At 40.2% G+C, this 14,346-nt stretch overlaps 1 protein-coding gene across 8 annotated transcripts in view; it reads left to right on the top strand.

The window, feature by feature from the left end:
• Positions 1-14,346, top strand: part of EXTL3 (exostosin like glycosyltransferase 3) — a 131,953-nt gene that overhangs the window by 94,282 nt on the left and 23,325 nt on the right. For all 8 annotated transcript variants that reach the window (XM_087866604.1, XM_045773959.2, XM_045773958.2 and 5 more), the window contains one exon: positions 764-3,392. In XM_087866604.1, the coding sequence (XP_087722730.1) occupies positions 1,245-3,392 (2,148 nt within the window). In that variant the 5' untranslated portion in view covers positions 764-1,244. The remainder of the gene's footprint in view (positions 1-763; positions 3,393-14,346) is intronic.

Genomic DNA, 14,346 nt, shown 5'->3' with positions numbered 1-14,346 from the left:
CGTACACTTCTCTCCATCTTGGGGGATTAGGAAACTGAGGTGTAAGGTTTGATAGCAAATCTGTCTCCAAGGGAGAAGAAATAATGGCCCTCATTTCTAAGTATAGTAGTCTTTCTAAAAGACCAAGTTACTATTTATATTTTAAGAAGGAGCACATGATGTCTGCTAGCAGAAGATAAATGAGAAGCAAACTGGGAAATACATTTTGTCTCTGGATTAATGCACCTACTACTGGGTAAAGATCAAAAGAGTTCTCTTCAACTCGTTTCAACTCTGAATATAAAACATTGAGCTGCTCAGAGTCTCTTTTTTTTAAAAAGTAAATCAAAAGGAGACTCTTCTTAGGAATAAACCTGGCTATCAAGGCTGGATAGGATGGTGTTTCTCTCCATCTAAAGATGCTGCCTTAGTGTTGAATAAAAATTGTTGCAGACCTCTTTGCACTCTGTCTAATGTAGTTGATCTTCATTTTATAGAGCTCTAATTCTCTATATCCAGTTAAACAGGAGGAAGGGGTATGTATGTCTGTGTGTATAAAATCTGAAGCTGTTTTTGGACACTTATCCATATCTTATTAACCACAAGTAAAATATCCATACTGAACGCAACCTAAACTGAATTTAGAATGTTCTATGAGACACACACCCAATGTTCCAATTGTTCCTTTACCTTTTAAGATAGAACCATTTTCTAGAAACTGAGGGAAGGTGGGGTTGTTGGACATAATCTTTTCAAGACTGACATGGTTCTCTTTCTTTTGCAGGCCTGATTGTTGGCAATGACATCGATAAGAGGCTGGCATTTCTTTCTGTTCTAACCAGCTACTTTATGACTGTGAATAGTAAATATGCGTATTTGTTGGTCAGCAAAACCAAGGAACAAGAGCTATGGCAGTTGAAAAAGTCTGTCTGATTCCAGGTTATTTTTCCTGGGTTTCGTCATCAGGGACCTTTTCCTTTTCATCTCATCAACAATGTGGTACCTTTTACCATTTGATAAAGAGTAAGGACATGTCCATTGGTCAACAACCAGAACTTAAAATCTGCTGGAATAAGGTCAGAGACCATTTCAATTACAGCTGAGGAAAATGAAATTTCCATTTTATTCCGTGCCTTGTACAGGGAGCACACTAACTCTTAGCAGGAAGGTGTGAGTGAAAAGAGATTGAGTTTGTCTAATAGAAACTCATGGTTATGGCGAGTGACCCAACGTGATTAGAGGGGGCAAAAGCCACACAGGAACTCATGACGGGCTATACCATGTTGCGGAATGGGGGAGTGGGGAATGGAGGTCAGACCTGTATGTTACGGTGGTCCAACCGGATCCGACTCACGTGGCTCAGTTTTACACTCTTCATTATCCTGGTTTTCTTCCCCCTAATTGCTCACTATTATCTCACTACTCTGGATGAGGCTGATGAGGCAGGCAAGCGGATTTTTGGCCCAAGGGCTGGTAATGAACTATGCGAGGTAAAGCATGTGCTGGACCTTTGCCGGATTCGTGAGTCTGTAAGTGAGGAGCTCTTGCAGCTGGAAGCCAAGCGGCAAGAGCTGAACAGTGAAATTGCCAAGCTGAATCTGAAGATTGAAGCCTGTAAGAAGAGTATTGAGAATGCCAAGCAGGACCTGCTTCAACTGAAGAATGTCATTAGCCAGACGGAGCACTCTTATAAAGAGCTGATGGCTCAAAATCAGCCCAAACTTTCTCTGCCTATCCGATTGCTTCCGGAGAAGGATGATGCTGGTCTTCCTCCCCCAAAAGTCATACGGGGATGCCGGCTGCACAATTGTTTCGATTATTCTCGCTGTCCTCTCACCTCCGGTTTTCCAGTCTATGTGTATGACAGTGACCAGTTTGCCTTCGGCAGCTACCTGGATCCTTTGGTCAAGCAAGCTTTTCAGGCTACAGCACGAGCCAATGTATATGTTACAGAAAACGCGGACATTGCCTGCCTTTATGTGATATTAGTGGGAGAAATACAGGAGCCAGTAGTGCTTCGGCCTGCCGAACTTGAGAAGCAGCTCTATTCTCTACCACATTGGCGGACAGATGGACACAACCATGTCATCATCAACCTGTCTCGGAAGTCGGATACACAGAATTTACTGTATAATGTCAGTACAGGCCGTGCCATGGTGGCTCAGTCTACTTTCTATGCTTCCCAGTACAGACCTGGCTTTGACTTGGTAGTATCGCCACTAGTCCATGCCATGTCAGAGCCCAACTTCATGGAAATCCCACCACAGGTGCCAGTTAAGCGGAAATATCTTTTCACCTTCCAGGGTGAGAAGATTGAATCACTGAGATCCAGCCTTCAGGAGGCCCGCTCCTTTGAAGAAGAAATGGAAGGTGACCCTCCAGCCGACTACGATGATCGTATCATTGCTACCTTAAAGGCTGTACAGGACAGCAAGCTAGATCAGGTCCTGGTAGAATTTACCTGCAAAAACCAGCCTAAACTCAGTCTGCCTACTGAGTGGGCACTGTGTGGTGAACGTGAGGACCGCTTAGAATTACTGAAGCTTTCCACCTTCGCACTAATTATCACTCCTGGGGACCCTCACTTGGTTATTTCGTCTGGGTGTGCAACACGTCTCTTCGAAGCCCTGGAAGTCGGTGCTGTCCCAGTTGTGCTGGGGGAGCAAGTACAGCTTCCTTACCAGGACATGCTGCAGTGGAATGAGGCCGCCCTGGTCGTGCCCAAGCCGCGTGTTACCGAGGTTCATTTTCTGTTACGAAGCCTCTCAGATAGTGATCTGCTGGCTATGCGGCGGCAAGGCCGCTTTCTCTGGGAGACTTACTTCTCGACCGCTGACAGTATTTTTAATACCGTGCTGGCTATGATTAGGACTCGCATACAGATCCCAGCTGCTCCCATCCGGGAAGAGGCAGCAGCTGAGATCCCCCATCGGTCAGGCAAGGCGGCTGGAACTGACCCTAACATGGCCGACAATGGGGACCTGGACCTGGGGCCAGTGGAGACGGAGCCGCCTTATGCCTCACCCAAATACCTCCGCAACTTTACTTTGACTGTCACTGATTTTTACCGCAGCTGGAACTCTGCTCCGGGGCCTTTCCATCTGTTCCCCCACACACCCTTTGATCCTGTGTTGCCCTCAGAGGCCAAATTCTTGGGCTCAGGGACTGGATTTCGGCCTATTGGTGGTGGAGCTGGGGGTTCTGGCAAGGAGTTTCAGGCAGCACTTGGAGGCAATGTTCCACGAGAGCAGTTCACAGTGGTGATGTTGACCTATGAGCGGGAGGAAGTGCTTATGAACTCTCTAGAGAGACTGAATGGCCTCCCTTACCTGAACAAGGTAGTGGTGGTATGGAATTCTCCCAAGCTACCATCAGAGGACCTTCTGTGGCCCGACATTGGCGTCCCCATCATGGTAATAGAAAAATGAGCAGTTTGTTTTACTGCATGAGATAGCATTTTACTCGTAATCCCTTTTCCAAATATATATAATGTATATCTTTGTAGACATACATATATTTTTTTTAACTATACAGATTTCCTTTCCCCATGGAATTTCTGCTTGCTTCTTTTTTGGTCCTTTCAGGCCTTGCCAGTTCCATCTCTGCTACTCACTTCCCGAATCTCCTAAGACTCACCAAAACTGAAATTGATATTGGCCCCATGAAGGTTTACAAAAGTCCTTCAGTTACCCTGTTGATGTCTTCCATGTCATGACAAAGATGTTGATGAGAATGATGATGACAAAGCTAATACTTAGGAAGTGCATATGACCCAGGCAGTGTAATTTAGGGTTTATAGAACTTACATCATTATTACAGTTTCTTCACTTTATATCTATGGAAACAGAGGCTTAGAGAGGTTAACTCTTTTGCCTAAGGTCGTAATCATGACAAATCATGGAGGAGCTGAGCTTTAGTGTGTCTGATTCCAGAAGCTGCAGTTTTAATCACCTCCCAGATTTAGCAAGAAGACCCATTTCTTTATTAGGATATTGTAGAGGTTTTTTGGAAGATTGGAGTTGGGGTTTGAAATATTTGGAAGTTGGAGATCCTGAACCTTTTCTGTGGTCTCTCACAGGTTCTTTCTCATTCTTTACCTTATCTTATCTGTCATGATTTGGATGCTGTGTTTTCCAGGAAAAATAATAGTCAGTTATGCAGGATAGGGCTTTAGTTCTGAGGGCTTTGTTTACCCACCTTCTGGCATAAATTTGGCAGTCTAGTAGATTACCCATTTATCTTAAATGTGAGGCCTTAGAGCAAGTCATAAGCAAACAAACTGCCACTAGTTACCCTGTGTCATGGATACTTTCCAGAAAAAGGTAGCAAAGACAGGCAGAAGTTCCGAAGGGCCCTGCATTGCCAGAAGCTTGCCTAAGAAAATTAGTGTAGTTTTGAGGAAGAATCTGTTTAGAAGGGGAATGCTTGCTCTAGACTGGTTTTTTAAAATTATATCCGCAAGAAACTGATTCATGTGAAATATTTTCTGAGCAGCCACATGGTATGAGTTTTGGAGTAATAAGACAGGACAGTATGAGTTTTGGAGTAATAGAGACCTAGGATTAAGTAGTCAATTTTGTGATCTTTGATGAGTTAATTAACTTCTTTGACTTAAGTATTAGAGAGGAAAATAAAATAATACAAGTAAGGAATCTAGAAAGGTACCCAATAATTATTTGATTCCTACTTATCCCCTCATGTCCAAGAAGCTGGAACACAGTATGGATATGCTGCCTATGTTATGGACAACTTTAACTCGCTTCACTGATAAAGGCCTCTTCTATCCTCTGCATAATTTCCCTTTGTGTCGTAGCTGTTACTACCTTCTCCTGTACAGATCTTTGTTTTAAATTTTCTCTCTACCACTGCTAGTCTTTTCTTTTTTTAATTTTAATTGAATTTATAATTTATTTTAATTGAATTTATAATTTGAATTGAATTGTAGGGTTCTAAAAACTTTTGATCCCAGAATTTATCTTGTATGGTAAGAAAAATGTTGTGAATGAGAAGGTTTCTTCATAGATTTCTTTCCAAATAAATTTCACTTTTTTCTTTCCCCGTTACAACTTTTTAAATATCATTGAAATTAAAAAAAAAATTTGTTCTGTGAAAGGTGGATGCTGCTCAAATAGAATAATAAAGCAGCCTTTGTTTTCCATTTTTCCTGAGTTTTCTTTGATAAGGATCCTGAGTCTTGATAAGGCTATAGAGAAGCCGATGCCTCTTTAACAATGACTGAAATTTGTTAGAGAACTTACCAGAACTAATCCCTTCTTTTAACTCTGGTGGGAAATAAGTAGTCCTCTTTGATTACTGGGCAGCTCATTGCAATAATACAATGCCTAGTTGGAAAATGCCAGAAACTTTCCAAATGGGAGGCCATTCTGAATAGCTTGTTCATATTAGCGATACCAGTTATTTCTAGTTCTTCTGAAAAAGAGGAAACAGTTTCAAGTTGGAGAATTCACTGTATTCTCTAAATATTTTGACTGTGCTTTCTATTTAAGAGAGGCAGATTTTTGTGGGCAGTGGTTCAGTTGCTGACCTCTTGGGGATAGAGCCAACATTACCAGGTATCGAGACTAGGAGGGACCGGCAGCTCTCTCCCCTCTGGAGAAATGGCACTATTACGAGACATCGTGGACTAATTTTCCTACCTGGGATGCAGACGTACCCTATCCGTTATGTTATAATTAACAGATCTTTATAAAATTAGCAGTAGGGTGATTCCCAGGCAGTCTCTCAGATTCCAATCCTTCAGGGAAAATGATTTGAAATTAGCATATTTGAATCAACCCAGGAATCCACATACCATTTCAGAAAATGATGGGAAATTTGTGCTTCTCTTGTGCTCGGGTTCTCATCTAAGCATTAGGATAAATGCTAAATATTTGTGAGCTATGAAATCTATTGAGCCCTAGGTTTTTAGTAGGGAGGGATTGTCTTAGGGGCGCCTATGGTATTTCTTTATTAAAATTCCTCATTCTTGTCTATTATTTAGATGACAAAGGGGAAACTACATTGGATATGTCAGTAAAGATATCTGCCACCACCCTTGGATACTCTTCTTCCGAATGCTTTAATTCTCATCAGTTCAAATGGGATAGGGCCTGGGCAAGGTGACTGGACTCCATCCAGAGAGATGGCGGAAGTGCCATTAGTTGAAGTAGCTGTCTCGTCAGAATGGTGTGGGGCTGCTGAACAGACGTGGTGATGGTGGGTGACTGCTGTGTCTCTTGCCTGTTTTGTAAACAGTTGAATCAGGTTCCTTAGTTCTGGGAGCGTAACAACAAAGACCATCTAATGGAAGTCAAGTGGAGAGAAGTATAATGCCAAGGGATTTGAAAGCTAGTCCCTCCCAAAACTCCTTACTGGGTTGGGTTACCACCACTTTCATTGCATCTTAAAGATGTTCCACTGTTTCCAGGTCTCCCTTCTTTCTGATGGTATGTCAGTGGTTTTCAAATTTTTGTTTCCCTGTACGGAATATGTTCTTTTTCTCTGGCTGCTTTCAAGACTTTATATTTGGTTTTCAGCAGTTTGAGTATGATATGCCTTGGCATGGTTTTCTTTGATTTGTGTTCTGACTGGGATTCACTAAGCTTCTTAAATCTGTCAATTTTTTTTCCATCATATATTGGGAAATTTTTACTTCATTATTTATTCAGATATTTTTTTCTGTTCCATTCTTTCTCTCCTCTCCTTTGGGGACTCCGTTATATGTATATTAGACATTTTGCTTTTGTCCCACAGTTCTCAGTGTCTGTTCATTTTCTTAAACCTTTTTTTTCTATTCTGCAATTTTGATCATTTCTCTTGATTTATCATCGAGTTCACAGACTTTTGTGTCATCTCTACAGTTAAGCTCATCCAATCAATTTTAAATTGCAAATATTGTATTTTCCAGTTCCAGAATATCCATGTTTTTAAAATAATAGTTTCTGTTTCTCTGCTGAGATTTCCTCTCTTTTTTTCCATTCTGAGTATACTTTATTGAACATAGTTATAATAGCTACTTTCACATCTTTGCCGATTCCAACATATAGGTCACTTGGTGGATTTGTTTTAATTGATTTTCTTCGTTCTTGAGGGTCATGTTTTTCTAGTTCTTGGTACATCACATAGTTTTGTACAGTATGAATGTTATATTGTGAAGACTGGATTTTGTTTTATTTCTCTGAAAAGTATCAATATTTTAGTTTTCGCAAGCAATTTATTTGGTTGGACTCAGACTGCAAGTTCTGTCTCTTGAGCAGCAACTCAAATTTTAGTTCGATCCTTTTATCTTTTGTTGGTCTGCTTGCAGACAGCACCAAGCATGCACACATGGTTTAGAGGTGGGCCAGCAACTGGGTAGTTTATACATAGAACTTGAGCTCCCTCTATCTGGCTCTCTCTTTCCTGGAATCTCCTTTCTTTCCCAGGGCTGTTTTTGGCCCACTCTCTTCCCTCTTGTTCTTTAGGCCAGAAAGACTTGGATGCTGTATGTGAGTTTAGCTGTCTGCTGACTCTGGCCTTCTGTCAGGATAAAAGCAACGGTGATTCTACTCATGTTGGTAATTCCTTCCTAAATTTCAGCTCCTCTCTGGAATTTACCACCTTCTGCTCACTGTCCAGTGCCTTCAAGTAATTGCTTTCTTGGTATTTTTGTCCAGAGTGTATAGTTACCATCTGCAGGAGGTTTGGGTCTGGTAGGAGCATCCATCCTGAAAGCAGAAGGTAATCTCCAAGTAACCCCAAATTTTGGTTTGAGTTATTGCTTCATTCTGACCAGTTAACATGTCTTCCTCACTCTGCTTTGTATTCTGGAAAATAGTAATAAATAGGGTGGCCTTGTTTGGAGCATTCTGTGGAAATAAGAACATCAAAATCTGTCCTTTTTGAGTTTGAAAACTTGGGTTGTTGTGAAGGAGGACATGTTTCAATAATTAACAGTGTGGTCTTGCTCACTCAAAACACCACTCATCTTCACACTGCATATTTACTCATTTCTCAGACAGTCTTGTGGGCAGCCAGTTCCTCAATTCTTAATTTTTAATTATCTTCTCCATGAAGGGTACAGTTAATTTACCCAGGGTGCCTGGGAAGGCTTCTTTGAAGAGGTGACATGTGAGCAGAAGCCTGAGTGAAGTCAGGGAATGGGCCATGTAAATTCTGGAGGAATATATAGAGAATGGCCAATGCAAGAAGCTTGTCAAGTTCGAGATGTGGCAAGAATGCCCCATGTATCTGGGGTGGAGTGATCGAGGAGAGCATTTGAAAGCAGGTTGGAGAAAGCAGAAGTCAGCACGTGTAGAACCATGTCGGCCATGGTAAGGATTGGAGATTTTATTCTAGGTATGTTAGGATGCCATTAGAGGGTTTTGAGTGAGGAGTAATATGATATGTGTCAGACTATGGAGAAAAGAGCAGAATGTACAGCTCAAAGGCTATTTATTATTGCAGTAGCCTAGGTGAGGTGTGTTGACAACTTGGACCAGGGCAGTAGTAGTGGGGAGGGTGACTTAAGCATATCACACCTCCCTTGTAGACTCCAAGGTCTCTGTGGAAGTGGTAAGGCCAGAATGCGCCCATTTTTCCTAATGAAAATTATATATAGAGATATGACTGTATTTTTTCTGTACTTACTTCTCCTTCCCAGCCCTTGATAATAGAATTGAAAAAAAGAGAATTCTGTTTTGGGAACCTGATGTCATGCCAGGGTGGTTATTGTCATGTCAGTCATCATACCAGTAGTCAACTAAGGGAAGAAGAGGGAAGACTAGATGAGAATTCAATGTCATTAATATTCAGACTTGGGTCTCTGCCAGTCAGGCTGTTAAAGGCTTTACTTCTGGCTAGACCTCAGGCAACAGTAGAGATAATTCTAAAGGCTATTCCTTAGAAAGTTGATACACTATTTTCATCTGTGCCCACTCCCCTTTAAAAAATATTACTCGAATATATCAGATGATTTCCTAAAATTGTGATTTTGAAGCACAACTAATACGAGAAATCTTGTCCAGCTTTTCTAGGTCCAAGACTGTACAAAGTCTGGTAAATTTCATTAGGTATTGGTGTATCTGGGTTTTTTTTTTCTTTACATTTTATTTAATAATGTGGTAATTATAGCTATGGCTCTCTTTTTTCTGTTTGAGAAGGGGTTGCATGGCTGTGAAGGAGAATTCTATAAAACAGAGCTACCAGAAATCAGAAATTAATAGCAAGAATTATAAATGTATAGCATAAAGGAATTGCTGAAAAGTCATGTTGCATAAATGGTTTCCTAATTGCTACAAATCAGTTCTTTAGGTAGAATCTTCCCCCTCTTAGTCTATATGTACTCTTTTTATTAATTCAAAGCAAGGAATCTGAGGCTGAGAATTTTATTGCTTTAGGTCACTCAGCTAATTAATACTGAAATTAGAACTTAGGATTTCTGACCATGGTCAGTACATATTTTTCTTTTTGACCAAATCTAAATTTCTTGAAAAGGCACCGTTTCCATATATATATGTAAAATGTTCACAAAATAAAATAGGAGATTGTATTAATCTTATGTAATAATAAGTGCTAACAATTTTTGAGCATTTTCTATGTGCTAGGTCAGCACTGTGTTGTGCTCTTGATATGCATTCTCTCATTTGATGATGAACCTCTAACCTATGCTATTTTACCTACAGTTTCATAGGGATCATGTATAACTTTTGCTCTTACATGAGTTAAAACAGACTTACAACCTAAAATATATTATTTTTTAATACTGCGTTAGACCCAAATTTAAAGTAAGCTGTAAATAGGAAACCAGTTCACTGTGTTACCTTCTTAATTCTTTTCTCTTCCTGCTGTGCATTTCCTAACTTTTTGTCCCCACCACTTGGTGTTTATTGAATGAATTCCTTGAAAAATCAGTATATCTTAATGCTCCTGGGCCTTCCTCTGTTGATCACCATCACCTCCAGCTGTTTCACATGGGTTCTACAAGTAGGTGTACTTGGCTCCGTGCTTCCTTTTGGACCTCATTTTCTTGATTCCTGAGCTCTATGATGGGTTACTTTTTTAAGTCAGGGAAAGGGGAGGATGGAGGACAAAAGTTAGATGCTGTTTACCTAGTTGCCTGTATGATGACTAGACATAAGTTTCATTTTCAGAAATGTATTCATTACAGAAGTACATTATACGTGTGTATGTATTGAGGCTGGAAACTGCTGGCTTTGGCTGAACAAAATTTGATCTTGAAGAGAAAAAAGGGCACCCTGGTGGCTCAATTGGTTATAAGTGTCCCAACTCTTTATTTTGGCTCAGGTCATGATCTCAGGGTTGTGAGATGGAGCCCCACCATTGGGCTCTGTCCTGGGCATGCAGCCTGCTTGGGATTCTCTCTCTCCCTCTCTTTAAAAAGAAAAAAAAAAAGAAAAAGAGAGAAGGAAGAGAAAGGATAACATTATATGTGTATTTAAATTGCTGAATTTAGTAGGTGGCATTATGTGTTTGTGTGATGCTTTGTATTTTCCACCTACATTTTTTTTCCTATTTTTTTTAAAGATATATTTATTTGAGAGGGAGTGAGTGCATGTGCACATGTATGTGTGAGCCAGGGTGGGGCGTGGGGAGAGGGAGGGAGGGAATCTCAAGCAGACTCCCTGCTCAACATGGAGCCTGATGTGGGACTCCATCTCACGACCCTGAGATTATCACCTGCGTCGAAGTCAAGAGCCAACCACTTAACCAACTGAGCCACCCAGGAGCATTTATTAATTTTATTACTTCTCAGGTGTGTTTTACCTATTTGTGCTCTCTGTTCTTGGTCTGCTTTCTAACTTGGGTTAATTCACTTAATCTTTTCATGCCCCATTTTTCTTGCCTAGCAACTTCAAAGATCTGCGTGTGGCTAGTCATGAGCTGCTTTTATAAAAGATTCCATATTTAGGTATTTCTTCTATTTGAATCCAAATTCATCCTGCTACATTTAAACAATTATCGCTTACTAATTGTTGACATAGTCTATTGTTCCTTGTTAATAGTAATAACTACTTACATTTCCATCCCTTACATATTAAGAGATATTTGCTAACTATTGGGCATCAAATTTATCATGATAACTAATTAAATATTTACGATGTAAATTGATACTTTCCTAGTTAATATGGGTTTGCTGATTTGGTCTGGATTTAGAAGCCAAATGCCTTGTTAGCATACTAGGAGAAAGGATCCTATTAGAATAGTAGCTCTTTATCATTCATAAATTCCAGAATTCCTCAAGAACCAACTTGAATGTTACCTGAGGTTACTAATTATTTTTTGATCTTGCATACACTTGCATACATTTGCATATGTTAGGGTTCCAGGCCATGATTGCTGAACTGTCACATTGTAAGACAAAGAGAGATGCAGTGAGAGAAAGTTAAGGCTTTTATGAATGATGGTAAACAGGAGAACTAGTGAAGCATCCCCAGGAAGCATTATATGTGAAACAGGAAAAATGAATGTTACTGGGCATTGCTCTTGACTTGATAGTTATAGGTTGATGAATTGTGTTGCTGTAGAAAACTAGATTAAATACTAGGAGGTTTCAATATATAGAATGTTATAGTTTTGATACATAAATTTATCAAGTCTTTATTTTAAAAATAGAATGGACAGGGCTAAACTAAGGCTTATTTCCAATCATTTGTTCATACATTCATTTATAAAATGTTTGTTGAACATCTGCTGGATGCCAGGCACCGTAGCCTATACATTCTGGTCAGCGTCGTAACCAGTAATTCAGTAACATGAAGGTCAGTCTTCATGTTCACAGGTTACTAAGATATAATCATACGGCATGAAAAAATAGCCAATGTTGAGGAAGAAGGAGTTTTTTCATATGAAAAACAAAAACAATGTCAACAAAAATGAGAATATTTCCTAAACACGACTCATTTTTTTCATGTTTGATCTGCCATGTCTCAAACTCTTAGAGGCCAATGCTGATCTGCAGGTCTGCATTACAAATATTTAAGTTTTTTGTCCTTATGATTTTGGTGCCAAAAAGGTAATGTTGTTTGTGAGCTAACCAGAAATAAGCTGCTGCAATTCATGATGTTGTGTTTCTGTGAATCCTCAAATTTTTTCTTTTATTCTGATGGCTATTGCATCAGTTTCCTAATCCTGAAAATTTTGCTGCCATTCAGCCCAGAGGGGTTGTGCCAGGATGAGCAGAGGTAGTATGTGTACTGTATTTCTGGAATCCATAGTTGTTGTTTTTTTTAAGATTTTATTTATTTATTTGAGAGAGAGAAAGCACGCACGGGGGGGGGGGGAGAGGGAGAGGGAGAAGCAGGCTCCCCGCTGATTAGGGAGCCCACCGTGGGGCTCGATCCCAGGACCCTGGGATCATGACCTGAGCCGAGGGCAGACACTCAACTGACTGAGCCACCCAGGTGCCCCCATAGTAGTTGTTCTTAATGGATTTGCCTCTTAATGGACTTTAATAAACTTGCTAAAAAAAAATGGATATGAAATCTAGGCAAAACACATTTGGTATTAGATCTTCAGTTGTAAGTCTTCCAAAGAACAAGCAGGTCCTCTTGATTTGATTTACTTTGTAAATTGGATAAAAATTTTGGGTATGCTCTAAGCATCAGATCATGACTATTTTAGTTTTTGTTGTTGCTTGTTTTTAGGGTGAGTTAGGTTGTTCATAAGATCGTCAAGTTTGGCTGATAAACAAGTTCCATTTCTGCACACATCATGGTGCTGTATTCATTTAGCAGAGAGGGCACTTCCTTACCTTCACACAACAAGGAAGTGGTGGAGTTGGAATTTGAGCTCAGGCTTTTCTGATTGACTCCAAAGCCTTGCTTTTTCCTCTACCAACCCTCTCAAAATAAGAATCACCTGGGGATTTTGCAGGTTCTTACTTGGTAGGTTTGGGGTAGGCCTACATTTCTAAGAGAGTCCTAGGGAGGACAGGGAGGCCCCTGTTGCTGATCTGTGGCTCACACTTTTGAGTACTAAAGCTCTGTGCTACATTCCTGGATTACTAATTTTGCTGTAGATGATCCTCCTCGTGTCTAACCTGCAAAACTGATAATCTACAATTGAATATTCAAGAACTGGATTTTAAATTATTTCTTTTCATTTTAAGCTACGTGTATTCATTGCTAGAGTTGAGGGGGGAGCTTTGTTCGCCTGAACTGGCAGAATTGCAGCTCTGTATTAAGTGAATGCCAGGCGCGTTAGGAAAGTAAAAGGAAGGACCAAGGGTAGTTTGTTGGGTATGGCAGAGCAGATAGATGCCACAGTCCATTGATTGTAAGGTGGACATTATTAACATTTTAACATCTCTGAAATTGGGTGCATCTTAAGATAGATGGCATTTTATGGTTGCTGAGGTTGGCATTTGGCTTCTGCCACTTCCTGGCCACTTTCCTGCTCCTTGGGGATGGAGCCCAGCAACATCTGTGGTGAGTACTTGATCATCTCCCCCCTCCTTGCTCTTTTCCCCAACCCAGACATCAGTGCTTTGTTCTGTAACTGCTGAATCTGAGCTTGGGAGAGGCTTTAAGCCCAGGAATTTTTTTTTCACTGGTCAAACATGCTTCAGTGCAGGGTGGATTTCTGTGTCTATAGCTTGTCTCTGACAACTGTTCTCTGTAGTAGCAAATCTGTTATAGATCCTTTCTTGTCTTGACTTGGAAGGAACTCCTCTGGGGCTGAGGCAAAGTCTTAAAAAGCTCTTTAATAAAGTAAACATTCTAAGTGATAAACTATTTCACATGCTTTCTTATTTGGCAGCATTTTTCATTCTTGATGGTACACAATTAATAATGCATTTTCCATAGGGCTTTGGTTTGATGAGAGTTCTGAATTTAATGTTTAAGTTTAGCAGAAAAAGACTGCTTTGGAGTTAGAAGGCACAAGCTAGTGTCTAGCTCTGCCACTTGTCATCTGTGTACAAGGTGAAAGTTGGACCATATGATCTCCAAGGCCCTTTGACTCTGAGCTAATTGGATTCTAAGTGTCTTAGAATGATTTAACTGAAGTATGTGGACTCTGCTCTAATAACATAGAAGTGATTAATTTTGAAGAGGAAGAAAGTGATAGGAGGCCTGAGAGCTGGGTCTCTAGGGAGAGAATAATTTTGGTAGAAGAATAAGAGAAAGAGTATTTTAAGCTGAAGAGACCATATTTGTGAGGTCATAGGAGCACCTTTGAAACCATTCATAAACTTTTAGACCCCACATGTAATTCCATTCATCAAGCTAGGTAGAGCTTATTCTCAGTACAAGTAAACGTTTCTGTTGAAAGTAAGGTGACTCTTCCAGTCTTTCTAAAAAGGTGATTCCTCAGGAAGTTCTTTTTGTTTCTGGTTTTTTGAGACTAAAATGATAGTTCCTCATCAGT

The sequence above is a fragment of the Ursus americanus genome, chromosome 13 (genome assembly GCF_024610735.1).
Source record: "Ursus americanus isolate L20-20 chromosome 13, mUrsAme1.1.p, whole genome shotgun sequence".
Lineage (NCBI taxonomy): Eukaryota > Metazoa > Chordata > Mammalia > Carnivora > Ursidae > Ursus > Ursus americanus.
The sequence above is the reverse complement of the archived record's forward strand: the minus strand, read 5'-3'. Positions and strand labels throughout refer to the sequence as shown.